The sequence below is a fragment of the Enoplosus armatus genome, chromosome 8, assembly GCF_043641665.1.
Source record: "Enoplosus armatus isolate fEnoArm2 chromosome 8, fEnoArm2.hap1, whole genome shotgun sequence".
NCBI classification, from domain to species: domain Eukaryota; kingdom Metazoa; phylum Chordata; class Actinopteri; order Centrarchiformes; family Enoplosidae; genus Enoplosus; species Enoplosus armatus.
The window spans coordinates 14,064,366-14,086,545 of NC_092187.1; the positions used below are offsets into that span (position 1 = coordinate 14,064,366).

General features: G+C 42.4%; 2 protein-coding genes across 2 annotated transcripts; both read right to left on the minus strand.

Annotated features, from left to right (window-relative positions):
• Nucleotides 1-11,584: 11,584 nt before the first annotated feature.
• Nucleotides 11,585-12,832, minus strand: LOC139289178 (adenosine receptor A1). Its single transcript, XM_070910713.1, has 3 exons — nt 12,495-12,832; nt 11,941-12,404; nt 11,585-11,796 (listed from the first exon to the last, which is right to left on the minus strand). Exons 1-3 carry the CDS (start codon nt 12,830-12,832, stop codon nt 11,585-11,587), a joined length of 1,014 nt encoding a protein of 337 aa, XP_070766814.1.
• Nucleotides 12,833-14,576: 1,744 nt separating this feature from the next.
• On the minus strand, nt 14,577-16,768 carry LOC139289568 (transcription factor Spi-B). The gene is made up of 5 exons (XM_070911200.1): nt 16,748-16,768; nt 15,790-16,003; nt 15,591-15,709; nt 15,234-15,387; nt 14,577-15,033 (listed from the first exon to the last, which is right to left on the minus strand). The coding sequence occupies exons 1-5, from the start codon at nt 16,766-16,768 to the stop codon at nt 14,726-14,728; spliced, it is 816 nt and encodes a 271-aa protein (XP_070767301.1). The 3' UTR covers nt 14,577-14,725.
• Nucleotides 16,769-22,180: the final 5,412 nt, after the last annotated feature.

Below are 22,180 nucleotides of genomic sequence, written 5' to 3' on the forward strand. Positions count from 1 at the left end.
TACAACATATGTCTTTATCTGTCTTTCTTTATTTACCTTAATCTTTACTTGGCTTGTCTCCTATGTCATATTTACCTCCTGCATGGACAACAGTTTTCTTCTCTTTTTAATGGATCATGTTTAGAATAAGATAAAATAAATACAATAGAACTCATAATCATTCATGTTGAGAGAATGGCAAAATAATGCTTCATACCTTTCGGTGAAATATCCTTGTTAATGGGAAATAGATCCATATATCAGAGCTGACGCATACAGTTTGCATCTTATATTAGAGCAATTCACACACTTAAATCAGGAAATAAAGAGGAATTATGGGATTCTTCTTCAAGTCTCCCCTTTTCAGCTCACAAAATGCATTTACACAAGTTTGCCACTAGATGGGGCGGCCCCATCTTTCTAGAGATGGTATTTCAGTCCATCATGAACTTTATGTAGGGCTATTTGTGAGCAGATGTTAAACTGATACTTATATGACTATCACTGACCTCTGTTGGCGATCAAGTTGTTGCATTTATGTACCAAAACATATAAGCCTACAAGCCAAGCCAATAAAAATAAATCACAATAGACAAATGTTTTGGGCTCGGTTTAATGCCTGCCAAGCTTCAAATGCTACAGTTATACACTTTGTTACTACTGGCCACTGTTTTCTGTTAATGAGCCCACCTGTTGAACAGCTACTGCATAAACATATTATCTAAAACGTAACAGGGTAATATGCCTATTCAATTACCACATATACATGCTGTTATGTAGAGTACATAACCTTATATACTAAACTGCGCAGATAGCAGAGCCCCTCTTCCGCCCTCCAGCACCTAGCAAAGCCGAAGTCTCAGCCAGGTAAGCAGTGGGCTCTTTAGCTCAAATGAGGGAATTCTCAAATGCTTATTTTGCTTGTTGTTTTTTTACTTTAAAGTTTTGCATTTTCAGTCCAAACTTTCAAGTTGGTAAACAATTGGTTTTCCTCACATCGGACAAGCAAGTAGGTTTTAGCTAACATCACTGCGAGTAGCTTTTAGCTAGCTTTAAGCTAGTAGACTCCACATCATTTAGAGAATATATTTCGTCAGGTCTGATTATTTTATGTGTCAGCACTCTAAAATCATTCAATGAACAAGCCGTGTCTCTTCAATTAAACCACGTTTGCTTGCAAAAATGATCAGTAGGTTATTAATTACAAATAATACTGGGTCCTCACGTGGCTTCACACGTCACAATCGACTTTATTAACATCCTTTGAACCAACATAAAAATAAATAAGCATTGCAGGCAAGACAACAGCATTTGCATCAAAATACCTAACAATATTTCCCCAGCAACAATGACTTCAGAAAATTGTTGGTCTTTTTTTATTCGTGAATCAATAACTTTTACTAATAAATATATTAAATGTATTATAAATCAGTGAGTTATTGAACCTGAATATGCGTTTCTGAAAGCATTTCAACACAATAAGAGATGAAATGATGTTACAGTATGGGAATATCAGCTGATTTCCTGTAACAATTATGGCAGAATATTTTCAGGAAACGTGACAAGAAAGAATAAATTGTACATTTTGGAAGAGCATTGGCAACAGGGTGCTTCAAAAAATTCTGATACTCATCGTTTTAAGGTTTCTTCACGGAAAAGTAAGAAATCACAGTGAAATATGACCTCATTATTTATTCACTTAAAAGTTAATGCCTTAATTAGTCCTTTAATTAGACTACTTAAAAGAGAATAATAAGTAGATTAACACTACCGTTTAGAGGCAATGATTATTTAATGATTAAGCTACTTTTCCTGATAAACTACCTCAACGTTACAGCATTAAAACACCTGTGCACCAAGCTGAGGTGAGTAAATCAGTAACACTATATCCTCAATCTGGTGTACCTATGCAATGAAAAAGAAGGCCCTCTGAGCTTTGTGTTTTAAAATAATGCAAATATTTGAATGCTCCCGTGTTCACGTGTAAATCTTTTATGTACATACAAGCAACCGAGCTGCTCGTGTTATCGATACCTGGAGAAATAACAAAGCGAGAGCGTCCCTGTGTGAACTGGGTGTGAGCACCGAAACACACTGTTATCAGATTCAACTGTCACTCTCAGTTAAAGGCAGACTGACATCCCAACTGTGGCACGGCCTTTTGAAACTCTGCATGATGTCTGGAGCAACGATTAGCTTGCGTTTGACATGAGATCTGCTGTACAATGCGTCACTGTTGCTCATTATAAATGCTGCAGGAATGTCACAAACGTCTCTCTTCCTATGTCTGTTAGTGTGAAATTTAAATGGTCACAGTGCATTCAGAGTACATCTGCCTCTACAACTGTACAGTACAGTCGAGCTGTAACTATATTTGTCCTCCCCTCCTTCTCTCTCTTGCAAGGGGACAGGAGAGTCAAGAGTTGGACGGCTGCCAAAAGAGGCCGGCCCGCCATGCAGCTGAAACTTTTACAAGCCAAGCAGGAAGAGACACAGGGAGCGATCGAAGAAGAAAAGGAGGAAAAGAAAAAGTGAGAGAGACATCTAAGCTCCTTTCTCTCCGTCTCCCTGTCTCTCTCTTCTCTGTGTCTGTCTGTGTCTCTTTCTTTTCTTATTCCTTGTTAAAGCCATACTGTATTTGCCCGCCTTCGTTGGCAGGGGGCAAGTGTAGGGCTGGAGGACAGGACAGGGGTGGGGGGGGGCTTTGGGTTCAGAGAGTTCAGCTGAGGAGAGAAATAAATGCATAAACAACAAAGGAGACGTGACGTCAGGTTGAGGGGCTGTCCAACCTGCTGGCTGAATCTGAGCCTCCATGGAAGAACCGGATTGTTCGCACCACGTGTGTGTGTGTGTGTGTGTGTGTGTGCCTGTGTACAGTATGAATGTGTGTGTGTGTGTCCATTGTCCTATCTTCGCGAAAAGACTCGTGGAGTTTAAGCAGAGAAGCTGGACTATTGTGGTCTGTTTTGTCTCCGCGGTGAGTGTTTGAGGACTGGGAGAACCCTCCAAAAATGTGTGTGTTTGGTCAGTTTGAGGACTCAATAACTATAGTATTACAGCTGCTGCAAACAGGGAATTAACTGTTTCAATTGCCAAAGACGGAACAAGCTTTGTTTTATGTCTTCAAGTGGTTGAGAGGGAGTTTTAGAATAAGAGAAAAAGTATTTGTTTGCTATTTAATGGCAAAAAGTGTTCCTGTTTTTTAGAATTCATATTTTCAAACTAACGTCAGCTCAGAAGTGAGCTCTGATTGGTTGGCTCGGCTTGGGATACCCGCTCAAACGCACCTGATTGGTCTGAGAGCAGGCTATAGAGAAGGTTGGCCATTTATGAACAGATGGATTTATGTTTTCTCTCCTAATGATTGAGGTCATCTAGAGGCGACAGCTCGCTTCTCCAAGATCTGCATTGCTGTTCAACTGTCTTGCTGGTGTGAGAAAGCAAAGGGAGACCTGGGAAAGATGCCAACGGCTGGGGGGGAAAAAAAGTGACATTCTCTGAAATGTCCACCCTCCTCGCTCATTGATTCATTTAGCTGAACTCCCTGAAACCCCTCCCACTGAGGAGGGCAGATATTATCCCCGATGGAGGGAGAGGACAAATTGACGGAGGGATAAAGGGAGACGCAGAGAAAAGCAGGCAGAATAAAGATGTTGAAAAAAAGACAGTAACTCTCCAGGGACTCCTCTTTGAGGCAGGAGAACTTGACGACAAATGTCCGTCAGTTTAGAGTTCGAATCTTTAAGCCAGTTTGGGCTTTTTTTGATCCATTGATTGTACAGATATGGTGAGGTGGAACAATATGGCAGAAGTGTCGGGATCTGCTTGTCTCTCTCGCCATCTGTCTGTCGCTGCAGGATAATATAAGTACAGTACAAGGTGAGAGATGTGTTTTTGGATGCTGGATGATTTAACGTACAAATGCTCAGAGCTGCTGTGCCACTGTTTTGTGTCACAGCGTCTGCTCACGACAGTTTACGCCTCTTCTCTTTTCTTGTCTTTCTGTGTCTCACTCTCTTCCTTAACTCTTTTTCTCTGACTCCTCCTCTTTCTGTTCACCCTTCTCTCGCTACAGCATGTCCCTCCCTTCCTCTTTCTGTGTCTCTACACCCCCCCCCCACCACTCCACCTCCTCCCCTCCTTTTTCTCCCCTTCCCTCTTGGCAGCAGTGCCAAAGTGGGCAGGCGGACCGAGGCAAACACAGCACAGGGCAGAGCAGAGGGCGATCCAAAGGCTGGCGAATTGATTATGTGTGTGTTTGTGTTTTGAAGTGTCCTCTGTCTGCGTGTCTGTGTGTCTGTCTCCGTTTTGGTCGTACGCAACTGCAAGTAAATGTGAGTCTATTGTGAGTCTGTTTTGGAGCTTTTCTCTTTCTGAGTTTGATACCGTGGCTTGTGTGCGTTTTGTGTGTGTGCGAGCAGACGTCCCTCTGTCACCCTGTGTACGGACAGACGCACTCACGCCAGTAGGAGGGGATTGTGGGAAGGGGGTGTAGCTCTCAGAGGGTGTGCTCTACTCCTCTCTTTTCCCTTCTTCCCGCCATCACGGCCCTCTTCTCCTCCAGTCCTCCGGCCCAGCCCGCCGCTCACGTACAGGCTCCAGGTATTTTTCTTTTTTATCCCACGAACCTCTTCCCGTCTTTTTCACTGCCCTGCAATCTGTCTCCTCCAGTCCCTCTCGCCCTCTTCTCTGTCCTCCATCATGGTCTTCCTCCTGTAAATGTGTCTATCGTCGTTGGTTGCCACGCTGCACTCCGCTCGCCGCCATTTTGGCTCAATGGACATAACAGGAGAAACTTTTCTAGAGCTCAGAGGGACTCCCTGACTCCCTGCTGAAAATCTTCTTTCTCCTGCTTCCATTATCTGTTTTTTCTGTGTCCCTGTCCCCCTCTTCCTCTCCCCTCTCTGCTCTAGGACAGCAGGCTCTGACAGGGCGGTGAACCGTCTTTCTGTGGCTTTCCGTTCTGAACAGGTGTCTCTTTGTAGACTGGCAGGATGAAGGACAGGCCTTCTCGGTTACTTTCTGACCTCAGAGGGTCGACCGGGCCAGAGAGCTGTTGTTGTGTTCAGGTCAGTACAAGTTTAGCTGCTGACCAGTGTTGAGGAGCTGCACCCGCAGGACAAGCGAGACACTTGGCAGGTCTCTTATCATCCAGAGCCGTTGTTATATCTAATAGGAGGGCAATATTTACTTTGTTTCTCGTGCCCTTCACACGCTGTTTGCACTCTCTGCCACTGTGAAAACTCAGATATGTGGCAGTTGTTTCACAGGAACATGCGCGTGAGTTTTATCTTTCTGTGATCTAAAGGTGTGACTGTTTAAAGGTGGCATCTGCAACGTATGCCTTGACACACTGCGTCATAGGCTACTGTGTATGATACTTTGCACTTCTGAGGAAACCGAGGCAGAAATGAAACCGAGTTAGGTCAGATGAACGCGCTGTGAAAGGGCACATTGTGAAGCAAAAAATTGTAGTTTAGTGTTGGTGTTCTTCAGTGGTTCTTTCTCATTTTATCAGTAAAGCTGTTGATTTGTTATTACCAGTGCGACCCGCCTGTCGGAAAAGAAAAAAAATGTAAACGTAAACAGTAGCATTTGTCTGATTGCTGTGTATCTCACTCAGCTGCAAGAAAACAAGCACATTATTAATATTACACTGCATGTTTTGATTACAGTCTCATGTCACAGGCCGGAATGCCATGAAGCAAAAGCAAAATATCAATGTAGCACAGTCCGAATGAGATAAAATAGGATATGTAAATTAATCAACAACTAATTTGATCTTACAACCGACTTTTAGAGGGGAAATGTAATACGGATTAAATTATATGAAATATCTGCATACTGTATGTACAATTAGAAATCATATTGTCAGTACTGTATCTTGATCTAAATACGGGTTGGTGTTAAGATGGCGCCTTCGTGCCACGTGTTTAAGAAACAGTGAATATGGGCAGACTCTTACAACATGCCCCTCACAATTTGTGGGTATACTACTCCTAATTCCCCTACGTCAACCTCTGTCATTTCAAATTGCTCTGCTGTGGCATTAAGCAGCAAATTAATTCATAAAATTTCTTTTTTAAAAAAGGACCCAAAGAACCTCTCTTTATGTATATCGACATGTGACAGTGATGAGAGGAAAATGTTAAGAAAGAAGAAGCTGGAGCAAAAGAAAGAGAACAAGGGCGACAGAGACAGAAAGAGAGGTAGGAGTGGGAGAGCTCTTTCCCCGCCCCTCTCTTATCCTCAGATGAACTTATCGTGTTGCCTCATAATGTTTCTGAGTTTTCCTCCTAGAGGCAGTCAGGCTAACTTCCTGCATTCAGCCTCAACATAGCTGATTGGCTGATATCTTGGCTGACCGGCCGCGGTTTGCAGCGAGGCAACAGGAAGTCTCTCTTCTCATGCAGGAAGCTGCAGCTGTTTCGTACTGACACACACCACGTTGCACTCTTGCACGCATACTATTTGTGTACATGCACACAAATATGCATGCACACCCTCTTTGAAAGGGCATACCTTTCAAAGTGTGTTTGTGTGTATGGCCTGGTCTGTGTGGCATTTGTGAATGCTGTAACATGTGGGCGTGTAGCAACATGCCAGGCCAGGCATCTGAGCTATCAGAAACATTTGAAACCATGGTAACCACACATCTCATCAGCACATTAGCAAAAGCATGGACAAGTGGAAAAGAAGAGAGTGGATAGAGAGAGTAAATGAAGAGGAGGACAGAAACCATTGATGTATATCTTCTTCATTTAGAGGTTTTAGAAACACATCTGGCCATCTGGGTAGTCAGAGGGTATATTGTAGCTAATACACAAGTGATTCAAAAATGATGTATCTTTTATAGGCTAATAACTCTCTCTCTCTTTAAGTGACGAATTCATATACATGTTTTGCTTGAAATCTAACCTGAGATGTTTAAGCATACATCTAAAAATTGGAGACAAAAAAGTATAACAAGTGCGTGCTGCCGCCTTTTTTAATACTGATTATTCAACTCAGCTTCTGTGTGTGTATCTATGGTTGAAATGTTTGTTGGACACTGTGATAGTCAACACAATGGCTCCCTTATACTCCTGCCTTATCTGGGTCATGCTATCTTTTCATCAAACATGTTTACCTAGCTCTTATGCCTGTGAGTCCAACATTTGTGCGTGTGTGCAGCCCTCTAGCTCACAAAACAGAGGAGTTGATGGCAAAGCTGGACTGGAAACATTTTCATTGAATTAACATTTAGTAAATCGGGATCAGATAGGATCAGCTTCTTTTTCGTGTACACGGGTCAAGCAACTGTGTTTTGTCTACCATTTGGCAGCGTATTTCTGTATACACGCATGCATGTGAGCATGAGCCTTGTGTGTTTGCGCTTGGTTAATGAGGATATACAGAACATCAGAGCGGGCACCATGCCAAGTGGGCACGGAGGAGGCTCAGTGCTCCCGTCCTTCGTCCTTTAATGTAGGAATCAGGCATTCCTCAGGGAGTGAGGAAGATGAAAAAGCAGGTATGATAAAATAACCATAGCGCTCTATTGAGGATCAGCCCTCTTCCTCGTATCTGCCAGATGCCTGGACGCAATTTTCCTCCAGATTAAGACTGGACACGAGTAAGACAAGACATCCGTTCTGCGTCTTTTTAACTGTGGGAATTCTTCATCCTGCCATTTATTGTGTGGCATACTTCCTCTGCCAACTCCAGCTCCCCCACACCGCTCCTCCGCCTCTTTGCCCACCACCATCACCACCTCCTTCCTCCCTCATTGAAATTCTGCCTGGCACACAGACACTGCCCATTCTTGGCACAAAGCTCAGAGAGAGAGAGAGATAGAGAGAGAGAGAGAGAAACACACAAGAACCTGTACCAATCGTCTGGTGCCCCGTCCGTTGTGTCTGCCAAGCATTCTTCCTGTCTCGCGGACCAAGGGACCAGGCAATCCAATAGGTATTTCCCTGCCTCTGCTTCCTGCGAAAATCTGCTCCAATTCGGAGTTTTGTTGGCAACTGAGTGTGCTGTTCGTGTTTGGGGATTTGCTGAGTAATTGTGTGTGTTTACGTCGTTTGTATCGGGTGAGGGATAAATCTGACGAATCCCGCATCCTTTCACAGTGCAGGGGAGGAAGCTAAGGCCTATTGTTGCCACAATATTTTTCCTCTTCATTTTCGCATTGGGTTTTGATTTGTTAAAGATGGCGTGTGTTCTGATAGCACTGAAGGTTGATGTTAGAAGTTTGTTAAACCTGTATTAGAAACACTGGTAATTCAATTTAGCAGCCATTTTGATTTTGATAATAAGATAAAAGATTATTTGATTATAACATCTATTTTATAGTTGAGGCAGTATTATAAAATGTATTTAAAACAAACATTGGATGTTGCATGTGTGGGTTTCATAGCTGCTGTTGCTGTAGATCTGTTTGAAACTTTAAAAGCTAAAAAGTCCAACTGACATGAGGTTTTTGGAAATCCCCAAAAGAAATCCATGTAACTGTCACCCAAAGAACGATGAACATACTAAAGCAGGAAATTGTCCCCAGAAAAATATATCCTGGTTGTTCACAGCAGAGCGGCATAATCGGAGGACAAGAGAGAACAAGGTCTGTGTTTCTTGGCTTTCACAGAATACTCCTAATATGAATTTACTACCATTTAGCCATAATTCTGCTGTGACAGATGCACAGACAGACTGTCTGATAGACAGATGAGATTAACGCAATAGGCCACATTTCTTGCCTCTCTCATCTTGTCTTCAAGATCCTCTCGGCTGCCCCACTGGCTGGAGGCACATTTATTTTGAAGCTGTTGACAGAGAAAATGATTTCCCCCCGCCGAGCCATGTGTGCCCCTTTTATGTGCCATAGACAAAGTCCACGACCACAGACAGCAGCGCCCAATAGAGCTCACATGACTGACCGAGTTTGGCCTCAGTGTTTCCAAAACAGTCGGGAGTTGTGCAGGGAACGGGACGCCAGTTTTTGCAATTAACCCAGAAGCACAGAATTCCCCACAAGCATTTAATGTTTAAATCTTTTTTTCCCCCTTTGAGGCCGTGCTCAGATGTCCTGTTAAATCTTCATTGATTTGACCCCCCCCCCCCAGTACACTGTGTCATATCACTATTAGTCTGCTACCCTTGTCCTCCGAATACAGCTCCAGTGAGGGGACTTTTCTCGGCAACCAAACAGAGCTCATAGATCTGTCACTGGCACGGTGGCAGAGTTGGGCATCATGCCAACACACCCCCACCCCCCTTCTGTCTGTCTGGTCGTCTGTAATCAGTCTAGCAGGGTCTACTGCATGCTAACTATGGGCTGGTCTGGATCAAGTCTCAGGGGTTGTGACTGTATGCTAATTTATGCAAGCAGTGTACCTCCTAACCCCTTCTCTGTCTATCTGAGGCCCAGGTCTGGCATTTAGTCTGGCACTCATTAACCCTTCAGTCACTGCCATGTTAACCCACTGGCCCATCCCAACCTTTATCCCATAAGAGTTAAGCAGTTGGCTGTGTGAGGATGAGCAAGGCCTTTCTTTGTGAAATTAATAAAAGTGTAAGAAATCAAAAATACAATCTCCATGTTCAGTGTGAGTGCCAACGTTTAGATTGAACCAAAGCTGAACGGTGCGAGTAAATTCACAGGAACATGGAGGTGCTGTATGCGATGATGCCTTTTCTCTGTAAACTTTCCAGCTGTCTGATAAGTATGGTCAGACTTGCTTACTTTGTACCCGTGATAGTGAACCTGCGTCTGTTGGCTCGGTCTCAGTGCTTGGCACAAGATTGATTCTCCATCACTCTCGATTGAACAGCCGCTCTCTCTTAATCATGGGGCAGCAGGCTCGGAAAAAAGAACCCAAAAGGTAGACCGTATAGTGTTTTTAAGCAGACCTAAAATGGCCGATGTGCGAGACGCCATTTTGTGTTTCCTTGTTGTGTTTTGGGGGGCAGAATCCCAGCCTTGTATTCAATCAGAGGCAGCTGGTGGAAGCCATATTTGCAGGCATCTGTGTGTGTACCTCCGTCTGAGAAGCAGCAGCCAGCCTACACAGGGATAGCCCACTGGAATGAGCTCAGTTTTTGGCAAAAACGGAAACGAATTCCTGGCACGAGTCGAGCAGCTCTTTTTTTTTTCTTTCGATCACATGCCAGTCTCAGGAAGCCAGTGAGTTGTTTGTTGGGCTTTCACACATTAGTGCTCTCACTTTCCGATGTCTGCTTACCGTTAAATTATTTGTCTTTGACTTATTTTAATGGAACTGATTCCTGAAAGACATTCAGCTCCGCATACAAAAACAAGAAGCTCGTTGATCGGTGAGGATGTGCCAATATGCAAAATCTCAGGTTTTCTTTTGTTAAGAAGTGATAAATGTTTCTCCAAATCTTGGCAGTTGGAGACTTGTTGTCACAAAGCACTAGCCGCAAGTTGTGATTTTGAACCATTTCCAGGAACCAAAACAAAGAGTCAGACACAGAGATAAAACAGAAAACACGATGACACTCCTGAAATTTAACACATCGGTCGAAAATGTAACGTAAATATGCACTTCAAAATTGACAGTCCTACCCAGTTTTATCTTGTATGTATTTTACACAGAAGAATAGTTAGTTAAGATAACCCTCTCTGTCTCTTTTTCTTTGTACCATTGCAGGACAGTTACCTTTGTGGATCTTTGATGCTGAAGCAACGTGGATGCTGTCCTTGGGGCTGAGGTAGTAGATTGAATAGTTGTGGGGTTGTGTAACCTCTTTTTGAGATAACTATACAATCTACTGTCTTTCCCAAGGAGACAGCAGAGTCAGCCACTCGCCGACTATCATCTCCGGATGGGCAATCATGCTGTCCAATCAAAACATACGCTCGCTGCAATCACCATAATGTGACAAGCATTGTTTTTTTTTTGCTAGAGCAGCTGAATCAGATTTCATGTCCCCTAACAGGACGTGAACGTGTGGCGTGTTTGATTTGGGCTCTGTCAGGGTGAGGTAGTAGGTTGTATAGTTTGGTGGGTGGGATTGCACCCTGCTCAGGTGATAACTATACAGTCTATTGCCTTCCCTGAGGAGCTCACTGAACACTCATGAACGTCCCGCACACTCTCATGACGAAAGTGTCACCTTTATTCTTAAAAAAGGAGCAAGTAGATATGTGCTGCAAAAAGGGTTAGCGATGCATTGACTCAAAAATATGTACATCTCAATAAAGTTATACTTGCCTCAAATCAGTAAAAAATCAGTGAATGAGATTTAATGAAATTGTTTGTTTGTCACCTACTGCAATTCTGATGGTTTCATGGTTTGTGTACAGCAGCAGCTAGTGAGTGTGTTAGTCTAGAGCACCCTCTAGTGGAGACATATGAGATAGCTTTGACTTAAATAAAGTTTGCAGACGAGGGGTAAGTGGCCGAATGCCATGCAGACTAAGAGTATGTAGGGTTTCATTCAAATTCAGACACTCACTGGCTGCCTGTATTTCCTCAGTTGTTTATCTGTAATAAAGCCTTAAATGATTGTTGGACATTTTCTTGTGTGAATGAGAAAAAAACCTTCTGACAAACTCAAACCTCAAACATACTGGACTTATATTGACCCTGTGGTCCTTTTGTTAGGGCGTCGTCTTCCCTCCTGATCCACAAATCTCTGTGTGATTGGCTCGGCTGCCTGTTCTTGATTGGCCAGCTTGCTCGTCCCCATGGCAACAGTTTATGTTCACGAGGAAGCGCCTCCATATTTGACTGTAGGCCTGTTGGATCTTTGGGATGCGATAAGCATAGACCACAGGGTTGACCGCTGAGTTGGCATGAGACAGGAGAATACCTGGGAAAAAATGGATTTGTTACTGTCAGAAAAAGCATTTAAAGCCTATTAAAGGGGAACTTTGCAAACAAATCCCTCAACGTGACAATAAAAAAACGACCAAGTGCAGACTGTGTAAGCACTAGAAAAGCTACTGTCACCTACCTGTGTAAAGTGTCCACTGCGTGACAGCCTGAGGACCATGGAACAGCAGCAGACAGTTCATCAGGTGCAGAGGAATCCAACAGACGGCAAACAAAATGAGAACCAGAGCCAGGGAGCAGGCCAGCCTCTTCTCCCTGAGCAGAGAGGCCTGGGCTTGAGGACAGCTCTCCTTCAGACGGCCCTGCAGGCTCCAGAAGATTCGCGTGTAGAGGAGGGTCATGACCAGCAGGGGTGCCATGACACATCCCAGGAAGTTGAAGTACACCATGAAGGGGAGGGAGATAACTGAGAGGAAGGTGCAGGGTGGAGGGATGACGGAAGGGGAAGATGTATTTGTGGAATCAGATGCTAGAGAGGAGTAGTTGTTCCAGCCAAACAGAGGGGTGAACCCGAGTAGGCAGGAAAGTGTCCAGCACACAGTCACAGCCATCCATGTACGCCTCTGTGTGGCCAGGGCTTTGTATCTGAGAAAGAAGGAATGAAAGAGAGAGGATTTTTTTCCAACCATGTAGCTTTTCTACCTGTGAACCAGTGTTTCAGAATGGAAACCTCACCTGAGCGGTGTGTGTAACCGGAGGTATCGGTCCACGGCGATAGCTAGCAGTGACAGCACAGAGGCCTGAGTCAGCACCAGCACTACACAGCTGAGAAATAGGCACAGGTCAGGGGTCAGACTCGCCCAGCCATCCAATAGCACAGACAGGGGCACAGCGGCCACACCCACTAGGAAGTCAGCCACTGCCAAGGAAACGAGGAAGCAGAAGGTTGGCTCTCGAAGGGAATCCCGGATACCGACGCACACCGCACATACCACCAACACATTGCCGAGGCAACAGGCCACGGCAATCAGCACCTCTAGGACTGTGTAGGCCACCCAACTCCATTCAGCCATCACTGAAGATGGAGACCCGGGCAGACAGACAAGCTATGAAGTTTGATAGAGCAGGTTTCCTTGAAGGCCGTACACAGGTGGGTTGAATTCCACAGCGAGAGTTTGGTCCAACATAATCCTGTGTTTGCTGTTCAGATAGCGAGTTCCTGCTTTTAGCTCTTGGCTTCAAATGACCAGAAAAGCATTGAACAGATGCTTTTTATATGCAAACATGCATGCGCTTCTGTGTGGACCCACAACAACAGGCGTGCACTCCACGGAGACGCCATCTGTATTTCATCAGTGAGTGAAAATCCTTCCCTCACTCTAATGAATGTGCCTCAGTAGAGGAGAGGGCTTCTGAATGAACCATGGCACATTTTTCACACAACAGGTGTGTTTGATATCGCCAGCAGTACTCAAATTTTGACTTGAGTAAATTAGTAATACAACATTTAGAAATACTGAATAACAAGTAAAGGTAAATCTTCTTAAAATCAATTATACTCAAAATCATGTCAAAAGTATCATATTTTGATATGTATTATATTACGAATGTATTCATTTGTAAGCAGTATTTTAATGTTGTAACTGTTTGAACTACTTTATATGTTGTTGGGTAGTTTGATCTGTCATAATGCATCACATTTTATGAGTTGATCACATGTTTTATGTGTAAAATCTAAATCTGGAAAGTACCTAGTAACTAAAGCTAAGCTAGGTACAATATTTCCCTCAGAAATGTAGTAAAGTAGCATAAAATGGAAATACTCCTGTAAAGTCCTAGTAACGCAAAATCCTACCTCAGTACAGTACTTGAGTAAATGTACTGTTTGCAGTTACTTTCCACAATTCATTACTGTAAATCTGTCTCTCCAGAACAAGTTTGTGACGATTACCAGAACAAAAAACAGTATAAACTATCCTGCAGTCAGGAAGGACAGTCCATGTGTGTTGAATATTATGTAATTTGCCCCCGTGTCACGTGGTGTTCAGCATATATGTGTGTGGCCCCATCATTTGACTATGGAAATTAAATTGCTTTATTTTGGCAGCTTCATACAAGAGAGTACTACTCAACATCTTAAATGTGTTCAGTGTGTGTGTGTGTGTGTGTCCTGCTACTCATGTGAGGAAAATTGTGGATGTTACTGATTAACAGGTCTGTTTTTGTTTTTTTTTAATGGAGGTTTTTCAATACATACTTACTTTGCATACAATTTTGGCTACGGGTGTGTGTTGGTATGTATATGTCTGTGTATGTTTGCTTCAGGTGATAAGCACATCTGTGTTTGCTTGGCTGATATGCACCACACAGTACATCTTTGTTCATATAGACAGACAGACAGACAGACAGACAGACAGATAGATAGATTGACAAATCACCACATCAGGTGTTCTGAAAATATTTTCAGATTTATTCATTCATCTTAAAAAAATATATTTTAACACCAACAGATCATGTTTACACAACCTAATTGTGTTAAGAAGTCTATAAAATGATCTTATATCTGCTGAACATCTGCAATACAGAATCACAAAAAAGACCACAACTTTTATTTTAAGAAGGATTTAAGTTCTACTTATAAAGTAGATATTATGATATAACCTTTTAGATTTACGTAATTTTTAATGCCAGCTGACTTTTCACACATTGCCTATCCAGTGCTTTCGCGCATCACTATCAAAATTTCCCCTTCGACCAACTCCAATATGGTTCTGTATTTACAGAAAGCTCTGAACCACACTGTGTCATCTCCTGGCATTTCAAATACTTAGTATTCATTTGTTTCTACATGCCATAGAATCAGAATCAGCAGAAAGGACATTAAAGGGACGACCGCTGCGGTTTTCTCTAAATACCCATTGTGCTTATTCTATTTCTATGCTTATACACACTCTCCATCATGCTTCCTACACTGTATTAGAGTCTCCTTGTAGGCCTCTCAGCGTCTTCTCATCGAACCGGTATGTGAGCTTCCTCTTCACCTTCTGGATCTCGCCGGTACGGGCGTAGTTCCTCAGGGCCCGTGCCATCTTCTGGTAGGTCATGGTCTTGCGGTTACCCTTTCGCCGGCCCCACAGCTGCGCCAGGCGCTCCTTGTTTTGAGAGGAGAACTGGAACGTGCCGGCGGAGGATTGGACCCACCAGATGCAGCTCCGCATCGATGGCGTCTGGAGCATCTCGAACAGGAATTGGAACAACCGCTCCTTCCTCTTTCCTGCCAAGGAGGAAGGGGATGTCAATACAAATATGAGGTGACAGTGACTCATACATGTGTGTATGTGTGAACATGTTTTTGCCCCAACAGAGGGCTTTTCACTAAATACGCAGAAGTTTTGGTGTGTAGACATGTTGAAGTTTTGTATTGTTGAGGGTTTTGGTACACATGTGGAGACATGTGTGTTTGTGGTTGTATACCTGAAAGAGGGGCGAGAGGCAGGGAGTCTCTTCTCTTCTCCTTCCTGCCTCCACTGTCAGATGATGGTGATGGGGAATCTTGGTATTGGGAGCTACTGGACTGGGAGTCTGAGTCGATGTATGCGAGTGTCTCATTGGAGTGTGAAATGTGGTCCTGAAGCAAACACATATAAAAACATATTCATAATTCACAAATCTAACCATTCTCATGAATCATGAATAGAGTCAATCAAAAAGTCCAAATTCAGCCTCACAATGTGAACTGTGTCACACAGTGGTATGTAATTGTATTCAGCTATGAAATTAAGAAATTAATTAAGATTTAATTTATGACGAGATTTAGGTCCTTGAACTCACCCATTGGTTGTCATGGGGACTAGGCCAGGCTGTGGGCAGGGCTTGCTCTTCATATTCCTCGTTTGGAGTGTGAGAGTCACAGTGCCACACATACGGATGCTGACCTGACCAGCTATTCTCTATGGAGAAACAGGCCAAACATACAGTCAGATAAAATATGTAGAAATACACAAGCATCGTTTTCATTATCATCACTTACCTATGATCCTGGTGCCCTGGTGTAAGTGTGTGTACGTCTGTTGCCCTACGGTGGTTGGAGGTGACGCGGGCGTGTGTGCCGGCTGGACCTCCAGCGAGTGCTCCTGCAGGTACTCCTCGATGACCTCCAGGTCCACCTCGGGGCAGGAGGAGGGAACCACTCCGCTCCAGGCACCCCGGTCTCCACTCAGCCGGATCTCAGTCACGTAAGCCATCTGACAGACACACAGCAGGACAGCGGCTTTCAGAAATCATACATGCTCTGGGAGTTTTGTTGTGTGATGCTGACGGAGAGAAAACACTTTGCATGATGGGTGGCATTTATCTCGTGTCAGTCACAGCCTGAGGTTATTATCAGACCGCACACCTGATGTTTTTTTGTTTTTTTTTCATGAAAACCCTTTGTTGTTGTTTTGTTGTGGTGCACTATAGTGCTGTGGTGCATCATACAGTGTATCATTTTCATCACTTTAAATTTAATTGCCAATTAATCATCCATTTTATGCACAATATTACAGCAGTGATGATTCTTGTAATATGATTAATTTCTTCCATCTATTGTATAGCACATTTGTCAAACTCCAAAATTACACTAATGGCATTCACATGCGGCGGTGATGTGTATGATATTTAACTTGATCCTGAGCTGTGTGTTGCTCTGTTTGTGTCTTGAAAATGAGCCAGGTGTGACCATGTGTTTTAGTTTGACTTGCAAATTTATGCAAGTGTTTGTGCGTTCACAATGCAACATTTCATGTAACAGTGATGTGTGGCTTAGCTGCCACTCTTACAAATAACCCTTTAACCTCAGCCTACACACGTCAGTTACAGTTAACAAGATAATATTTTCAAGCACTATTACTCAAACATCCAGGTGTATAAATTTGTCATTCACGGGCTGACTTTAAAAAACAAAACAAGACAAACACACACTGAAAATAAAATAATATCTGACTCACCGTCTCCATTTCGGCCAACATACTTAAAGGACAATCTGAAAAGAGAAAACACGTGAGCCAGCAGAATCAAAGCTCAACACTCACAACATGAACAGAGAAGTGAAAGAAGCTGTCACTCATACTTCTCTAACTCATCAGACGCTGATAGACAGTCACATGACAGCAAAAGACAAGTAGACCAAGTCAGAACCTGAATTAATGAGGATTACAAAGATATCTGTACCTTGTCAAGTCAGAGGTGTATTCCTGTGTCTAGTACAGTGAAGTAGTATCCTCAGGCAGTAGAGGGCAGAGACATGAAAATGTCTCACCTGAATGATGCTCCACCTGGACGTCAGCTCTCTTATATCTTTGCACTCTTTTGGCCAAGCCCCCTTTGGCCAAGAGTGTTGCTAATGTGGGAGTGGTTTACAAAATAAATTGGGGTTTTTTTCTCGGCAGATTGCTTGTCTATTTCATGTAACAGCCAGAGTTTCAGTGAGTGTTTTTTAGCTTGTGAAGGTTTATTTCATGGAATCAAAACTTGTGGTGTAGCTATGGTTTCTTATAATTTTATTCGCAGCAGCAGTGGTGCCATGGATGACAATGACGTGGCTCTATATTTCCGGCTTTGCATCCTGGTGGAGTCAAACATGACACACTTTTTGCAGAAAGACCAAACAATGCAGTGATAATTGTATCTAGGGAGGGGGAAGATAGAGCAGAGAGGGAAGGTGATGAGATTATGGGAGAAACGTGTATTACTACCTGTATGTTTTAGAAGAAAGATGGATGTAATATCTGGAATGTATATTGGAAAAGTCCTACACACACTTGCTCACATATTTGTATGCATCCCACGGTCTATTTTAATGTAACTATTTTAATAACGTATTTACCCGTACCCACTTTTTGTTTTGGTCTCTGTGGTAAATGGGACACATGGGACATGTTGCCAGTTGACAATAGTCTCAATACTCTTTATTTTTATGGTAAAATATTGGTGTGTAACACCTGAACAAAAATATATGACTTAGTGAGAAATGAGTTTATGTTTATATGGGCTGAACACTATTCAATAAGGATAAATCGTTTATGAAATAGTTAGATACTGCTTATAATTTCTAAATAGGGGGGTTGAATAAAGTGTCAGCCTCCAGCATTGGTTAGTGGTAACATTTTTATTTTGTTTTTCTGGCTATAATGACAGTATTACAGCAGGATTATTCATCATCAACTCCGCTTGGCACGCCTTGGCCATATACTCACCTGACTCACAGATAATTCACAACATTTCTAGAATATCGTTTTGGACAATTGGCAGAACTAACTTACTGACTAGTTACTTAATAAAAGTCATATTCGGTAACTCTCCCTCCACTTAAAAGCCTTCCCAGGCTCAATTCTGTGAACATAATTGTAACTCTAATAAACAGTAATGTTTTAATTAGCTTCCCCAGGCTGCTATGTACAAGTTCTTCATAAACCATTGTGGGGCAGCAAGTGCACAGGTATTACATCACACCCCACATTGGGAACACATGATGTCATTCATAGTTTACTTTCGATATATGCTATACTGTGCGTTGCGAGTGAGCATGTTCCTTTTTGTTGTTACGTGTGTTATTACTTCAGACGTAGATTCCAGTACAATACTGGCAGTGTAACATGTCTTTTTTGTATGGTGTGTGTAGCTGAGGGATTTCCCCAGACCTTTCTAGGTCTGAGAAACACAAACTCTGATAGTAAAGCAGCAGAGACACTGGACTGTTGTAAAGCAAACTTGTCCACCTGATAGACTTAACCCTTACTGAAAGTAGTGATTCAATCAAGAAATTACGACTGAATTTAAATCAAAGCTCGGAGGTGAAGCTTTGTTTGTGGCAGAATTTACTTTCCATTCAACTGCAAGTCCTATTTCAACTATTTTCAGATAGAGTTAGAGATTGTTGTCAGTAAAACTGTGACAACTGATGGTTACAACTGTCAATTTCCTGTAGTAAAGTCAAGTCAATTTCATTTATATCACCCAATATCACAAATCAGTGATATTCGGATGAGGCTTTCAACAGGGGGAAAAAATGGAAGAAACCTCATGAAGAGTCAACAGAGAAGGGAAACCTCTCCCAGCACAGACAGACATGCAATATATGATTGTAAAACATGTAACCACTGTGCACCAGTCCTACTCTGTTTAAACCTGTGTTCATGTCCAAGTCCAAAGACATGTAAATCAGGGTCAACTGCAAACTCTAATTGTCCTAATTGTTGTTGTGTAAATGTGTTAACTCTCTGATGGACTCATCCCTGCAATGCATGCTGGGATGAAGCATGTACATGTTGACAGATTTACATTTAACCTCAAACAAACAACAATGAATACTGTTACAAAATGCCTTTGACACAGGTATTTATGGCCTGATAAGCAGTGTCATAATAAATCCAAATGCAGTGGCAGTAGCCTGTGACCTCGTTGGACTGATGATGTATGATGTGTATGTTATGGGACAGGCAGCGAGCATTTACACCCTGTGTTTTATTCCTGAGCTATCATCTCAACATGATAAAAACTCAAACTGTGCTTACAGGAGTGGCATCAGTAACTGTATAACTTGTCAAGGTTTAATGTAGAAATTCATCACACTGAAATATTACCGCAGGCCCCCACACTGGAAACCTATCAGAGTACACAAAGAAACCATTTAGGGTCATGGAAGGTCAATATGTCAAAGTGTATCAGCAATTACATGGTTGGTTTCCAGACTTTATATGGTTTCGTACCCCTTAAATTGTGTGTATTTCTTTATTTCTGGTTCTGGACTGTAGATTTAAAAATGTGTACACACGGAAGATTCACTGAAACAGCACAGCAGCTGAGCAAATAGTGCCAGTGATTTCCCCCAGTGTGACAGGATGACCATCTGGAATATCGCAGTCTTTATGAACCCCTTTCTCTCTCTCTCTCTCTCTCTCACACACACACACACACATACACACAAACACACTCATGCTATATATACTATTCTTGTATGCACATAGCAGTTTTGTTGCTCATGTGCTGGTACCAACAATTAGAACCTGCTGTAAACAAATATTTTGATTCCAGTTTGGTTGATGAATGTGATCGTGGATTGATTGCTTTTCACACCAGTTGTTTGTTTGTTTTACAGTGTGCTGTGGTTTTAAAAGTGAAGTCAGACGCAGTCTGGAAACCTGTTCAGCAAGGCGGAGAAATAGCTTCCCTGAAATATCAGGAGATTTCCCGTACTTGATGCACATGATGTCATACACCCATTTTAACCCTCAGGATGCTAACTGTATGCAGAGTAGGTCATAATCTTTACGATGTGGTAAGACATCAGTTAGTGAATCTAGTATTTGTGTACACAGTAAAAGTTATGAATACAATTCCCATCAAGGTATATATAACCATCCTCCATTGGCCCACAATATGCATCATAATTCTCTTTAATGAGCCTTCGCTGTCAGGACTCAGTGACGCAAACACCACAGCCACCGTAGATTTTTTTTTTACATCGTGCCAAATGTTGTGGTAGTGGTAACACACTTATGTACTTATGTACCATAAACTAGAAGCCTATGCTTGTGATTGAATAATTTGTCTGCAAAGCTAGGGAGAAATCTTTTGCATCACTTGTCAAAACATCTTTTATTTTGAAATAAACATACTGAAGTAAGTTAAGTCTACAGTTCTGGGTTCGAGACTTGTCATGGCTGAATTTACGTATAAAGCAAAAACAGTGTTTACATCAACATTACAGATAGGTGAGATTAGGTGAAGGTTTATGAAAGTTTATGAAGGTTTAGGAAAATATTAATATTTATATATATATATATATATGAGAATTAGATCAGAAGATAACACTCTCAGATCTGTCTGTTAAATATAAGGCTACAGCCAGCAGCCGGTTAGCTTAGCTCAATCAATATGTTATATTGTGTTTGTTTAATCTGTACAAAAAAACGAAGTGTAAAGAACGACGCGTTTTAGTCTTACGGGGAGTTTAAAAACTTTTTGCTAAGCTAGACTAACCGTCTGCTCGCGGTAGCTTCACATTTATCTCACAGAGATGCGAGTGGTATTGACTTCCTATCTGACTTTCTGCAAGAAAGCAAATAAGCTAATTCAGCAAAAGTGTCAAACTATTTGGTTATGGTCAGGAAAGAATCTGTGAGGGAATCCCATCTCTATCTATAACGACGTATAGAGGTAATAAAACCAGTGGCAGCTGTGGATGTAGTGGAAGTCAGAGGCACACTTTCCTATTAGGCAAAGATAAGCAACTCACTGAGCCCTCACTAGTAGTGGCAGGGGTAGTTGCAGTAGTAGTAATAGTAGTTACAGTAGCTCTAGTAGTATTTGTAGGAGTAGTGGAAGTAGATGTTGCAGTACAGTAACAGTAATAGTTGAAGGGGCAGCAGTAGAAGATATTAGTTGTCAAAACATAAAGACACTCAAGAGCTTTATAAAAAGACTTGAGAAACATGTTCGGAAAAACCCTGGTGGAATGAGTGGCGGTTAGGATTCCTATAACTCCGCTTGCACCTGGAGGATTCAGACAAGGTGATAAGGCCAGAGAGACATTGGACCCTTGCAGTCAGACACACAGTGTGAGGCAGGTGAAACCTGAGAACGGTTGCTTTTACCAGGGCACGTAGATATTAACTGATTTGTGTTTTGGAGCTGCCTTAAAATGTTGTCAGTCCTCTTTTTTTTTTAAGAACGAGTCGGGAAGTCTGAGCTAAAAATAAGAGTTTGTTTCTAAAAATAAACTAATGTAATGAAGGGATTTGCAGAAGGTGAGATTTTTGAATCTGAGGCTGATGTCAAGAAATGTGCAGCTATATGGGCCAAACAAAGACATAACACTCTCTTTCATACATGATGCACTACTACTACCACTGGAGTGACATAACAGCTACTGGATACCATATATTACATTATTTCAACATATATCATGACAGAAATCAATTTACAGCACCTGACAGGCCATGCAGGACTGACCACTGTTGTTTTGTTGAAATGACTGGGATTTTTAATTACATTTGCATATTTCTTATGTTGCTGAGCATGTATAACGGTGTGTGTGTGTGTGTGTGTGTGTGTGTGTGTGTAACAGAGAGATTTGATCATCTGTCTGTCTGTATTGCGTCTGAGTCACTTGTGATGTTTAACGGTCATAGAATGGCAGGTGAATTGGATAACTGACTTGTGAATTCACATGTATACACACACACACACACACACACACACACACACACACACACACACACACACACAATGTTGACCATTAGTGTGTGAGGTCGTGAAGCGCTTTAGAAAAGTTTGTGCTGGGCTTATCAGCACGGTCATCAGTTGCTGATGAGTAAGGGGCTGTGTGTGTGTGTGTGTGTGTGTGTGTGTGTGTCCAGGTGTAGTGGGTTTACAGTTAT

Bases quoted from the DNA above. Each gene is read 5' to 3' on its own strand.
- LOC139289568 (XM_070911200.1), bottom strand. From the start codon at position 16,768: ATGTTGGCCGAAATGGAGACG. The intron at 15,710-15,789 runs GTAAGTGATGAT...GTTTCTCCATAG, and splicing joins CCAGGGCACCAGGATCATAG to AGAATAGCTGGTCAGGTCAG. The intron at 15,388-15,590 runs GTGAGTTCAAGG...TGTTTGCTTCAG, and splicing joins GTCCCCATGACAACCAATGG to GACCACATTTCACACTCCAA.
- LOC139289178 (XM_070910713.1), bottom strand. From the start codon at position 12,832: ATGGCTGAATGGAGTTGGGTGGCCTACACAGTCCTAGAGGTGCTGATT. The intron at 12,405-12,494 runs GTGAGGTTTCCA...CTTCTTTCTCAG, and splicing joins CGGTTACACACACCGCTCAG to ATACAAAGCCCTGGCCACAC. The intron at 11,797-11,940 runs GTAGGTGACAGT...ATTTTTTCCCAG, and splicing joins GCAGTGGACACTTTACACAG to GTATTCTCCTGTCTCATGCC.